Source organism: Triticum dicoccoides, chromosome 4B (assembly GCF_002162155.2).
Source record: "Triticum dicoccoides isolate Atlit2015 ecotype Zavitan chromosome 4B, WEW_v2.0, whole genome shotgun sequence".
NCBI lineage: Eukaryota > Viridiplantae > Streptophyta > Magnoliopsida > Poales > Poaceae > Triticum > Triticum dicoccoides.
The window spans coordinates 104,006,794-104,010,207 of record NC_041387.1 but is presented as its reverse complement, the minus strand read 5'-3'; the positions used below and the strand labels follow the sequence as shown (position 1 = coordinate 104,010,207).

The 3,414-nt window shown below is 56.0% G+C and overlaps 1 protein-coding gene across 1 annotated transcript in view; it reads left to right on the top strand.

Moving 5' to 3' along the window:
• The first annotated feature begins 2,580 nt into the window (after positions 1-2,580).
• LOC119292560 (BURP domain-containing protein 12-like) overlaps positions 2,581-3,414 on the top strand; it is a 3,314-nt gene continuing 2,480 nt past the window's right edge. The window contains exons 1-2 of the mRNA XM_037571360.1: positions 2,581-2,819; positions 3,125-3,232. Coding sequence (XP_037427257.1) covers positions 2,581-2,819; positions 3,125-3,232 — 347 coding nt within the window. The remainder of the gene's footprint in view (positions 2,820-3,124; positions 3,233-3,414) is intronic.

Sequence of the window (3,414 nt, the reverse complement as noted above, 5' to 3'; positions counted from 1 at the left end):
GACTATGGGCGCATGGGCGAGTACACCACCATTGAGTGTTTCTACAAGTTCTGCAGGGCAGTGGTGGCAGTGTTTGGACCGTAGTACTTGCGAACACCCAATGCGGAAGACACTGCTCGGATCCTAGCAAAGAATGCAGCAAGAGGATTTCCTGGGATGCTTGGAAGCATCGATTGCATGCATTGGAAATGGAAGAACTGTCTATTTGCTTGGCAGGGGTTGTACAAAGGCGCCAAAGGCGGTTGTAGTGTGGTACTTGAGGCAGTGGCCACACAGGACCTCTGGATTTGGCACTCTTTCTTTGGGATGCCAGGAACTCACAATGACATCAACGTCCTGCAGTGCTCCCCAGTCTTTGCCAAGCTTGTTGAAGGTCATTCTCCTCTGGTGAACTTCGAGGTTAATGGGCGGCAGTACAACAAGGGGTACTATCTAGCTGATGGCATCTATCCGAGACGGGCGACATTTGTGAAGACCATCTCAAACCATGTGCCAGGAGGCAAGAACGCCTGGTTTGCGAAGGTTCAAGAGGCTTGCAGGAAGGATGTCGAGCGGGCATTTGGTGTGCTCCAATCTTGATTTGCTGTTGTCCGGTTCCCTACTCTGACCTGGTCGAAAGATCAAATGTGGGAGATCATGACTTGTTGTGTCATCTTGCACAACATGATCATTGAGAGCGAGCAGGAAGAGCCAGTGTTTGACACTGAACCATATTACATGCAGGGTCCTCTTGCCCAAGTTGATCACCAGCTACCGGCAAACTGGACTGACTACCTCAATATGCGTCAGGAGATCCGAGACCCATAGGTGCATCAAGAACTGCAACACGATCTGGTGGAGCACCTATGGAGGCTTAAGGGCGAGGCCAGAGCGACGCGGGAATGACGTGTGATGAAACTTGAGTTTTTATTTGTCAAACTATATAATTTGTATTGAACTATTTGTTGAACTATTTGATTTATGTGATGAAACACGCCGAACCATGCCGAACTATGTGACGAACTAATTGATTTCTATTTGTATGCGAAAATTCACGTCGAAACACGCCGAACCGTGCTGAATATGGGCCGATTCACGCAGATATCGGGCCATTTTTGGACACAATTAGACCGTACACTGAGCCGAAATTGGCGCCTAGGGGCGACGCCTGGGTTGGGAACCGCCCCAGCGCCAAATTTGCCGCCGACTCATCCCCAGGCCGCTCTTTTTCGGCGCCTGGGGGCCCGAACGGCTGGAGATGCTCTTAGAGCATGGTTAATAGTATAGCCAGCTACCGGCCATAAGCCAGTGTCATGTCATCTACGGCCCATCTTATAGCCAACATGTACAATAATAGATCAAAAAGTGTATTATTTTTTATTATGTGGCCAACCTTTCATTCTTTTTTTTTGAGAGTACGCCTAGGCGTACCATAGCTTTATAGAAGGCAGAATTTAGTTACAAGAAAGCTACCGCTCGATGCGAAAAACGAGTGTAGCACGAACACCACACCGACAAGACCACAAACAAACACCACCGCTAGGCAAGCTACTATGCAAAAAGCCTATCCTAAACTGATACACAGCACCGCGTCTCGATCGACGCCGGACACCTCCGAAGACCACACTTCCACAGAACTTCTCTTGTCGACGCACCATCCACCCTGAGCGCCTAAGAGAAAGTGGCAGATGAATGGCAGGACTCGATCCAATCCGGGAAGACGCCGCCTTGGATTCACCAACGACTAACGTACATAGCGCCACTGAAGATCAGAAAAGGATAGCGGCGAACACCGGAGGAGAGCAACGAGGAACCAGTCGTGTCTCCAAACACAATGCTCCCAACAGAGGAGCGGCATCGAGGACACCGCCATCGTGCCGATCAGAACATCGAATCTAGGCTTTCACCCGGAGACATCCACCAACACCGAGAGCGCGAGGGATGAGGCGAACACGCTCGACGATGCCTCCAAGGAGGGGAATGACATCCACAGATGCCATCACCGCCGGCCCGGCAGAAGCCGTGCAAAATTTTCATCCGCGCTTCGCCCATCGCCACGCCTCCATGGGATTGGTAGCACTGCCAAGAAGCCTCACACCGCCGCCACCGCAGCACTTGCCAGGTCCAGGACTGCCCGCAACGGCCGTCGCCCACTCCAAGGAACGACCTTGCGACAATCAGACCCGCCTCTCCACGGAGAAATCCCAGGCCGGCATCACCAGGAAAGCACCGCCGCTCTCCACGCCGCACAGGGATGACCGAAAGCTCGCTGCTCGCAAGACTCCATCTTGACCGAGCCATCGCAGCGCCGCCACCAACCTGCCCGTGAGAACCCAGCACTGCCTCCCGCTGGCGCCACCCCCACCAGATCGAGCCACATCTCCTCTGCCACACCCCGTCAGGCCCTCCGCATCACCACCTCACCTGCCGTGCGCCGGCCATGAGCCCTCACCTCCAGGCAACGCAGATCTGGCCTGGCACGAGCGCCTCCGCGGTGAGGAGCACCAAGCCGCCACCGGCCTGCGCGCTTCACAGCGACACGCCATCACTAGCCAGCTGCGCCGGGCCTCTCCTCCTCCAGCCAGCGCCCACCACAGAGTCATGACGAGCCGCCCCGAGACACCGGACCAGCAGGACCTCGCGCGCTCAACCCCGCCGCCATCAGCCCCGCACCACCAGCACCGCACCACCACGCGGCGGATCCGGCCTGAGCAGCCCCGGATCCACCCCCCGACGCCGGCGAAGAGGGCCACCACACCGGATCTTGCAGCGCCGTCGGATGGATCCCCGCTAGCTGGTGAGCGCCGACACAAAGGAGCCCCGCCGCCACCATCCCTGGGGCACGCGCGGCTTCGCCGGCGTCCTCTCCGGCGGCGGCGAAGCGGATGGGGGTGAGAGGGAGTGGGCCGGTGGCGGCGCGATGGGGCTGCCCCCGAGCCGCCAGAGGAGGCGACGCGGGGGGAGGGAGCGTTTTCAACCAACCTTTCATTCTCACAAAGTGTCTAGGAGCACGTGCTAGAGTTAGCTTTTCACGAAGAGAACGTTTACCTTCTCTCTCCTCTTCTCTTTCCTTCAACTAAGCAGAAATATACTAGTTTATTCTTTATAGACCGCTGACTCAGCTCTATTGTACTTGCTTTTAAAGGTCTGCGCACGATCCGCTCTCCGCCGTGGTGATGAATGGTGAGACAAGGCAGGTCGGCGGCGCCTCGTCAGACTGGCTGCAAGCGCCGGCTGAGGCAGGACAACCGCTGTCAGTTAAGTCCAGGCGGCGGCGTTCGTAAAAAAAAAAAAAACATGCCCCTCCAGCGGCTCAAGTGAAATTGTTTGTCACGGACGTCCCTGAGATTGGATTTGGAACCATGGGCTTGTGATCCCACGAGACGAGGTCACGGAGGGAGTACTCACTTTCGTCGGCACTTGGCCTCTGTTTAG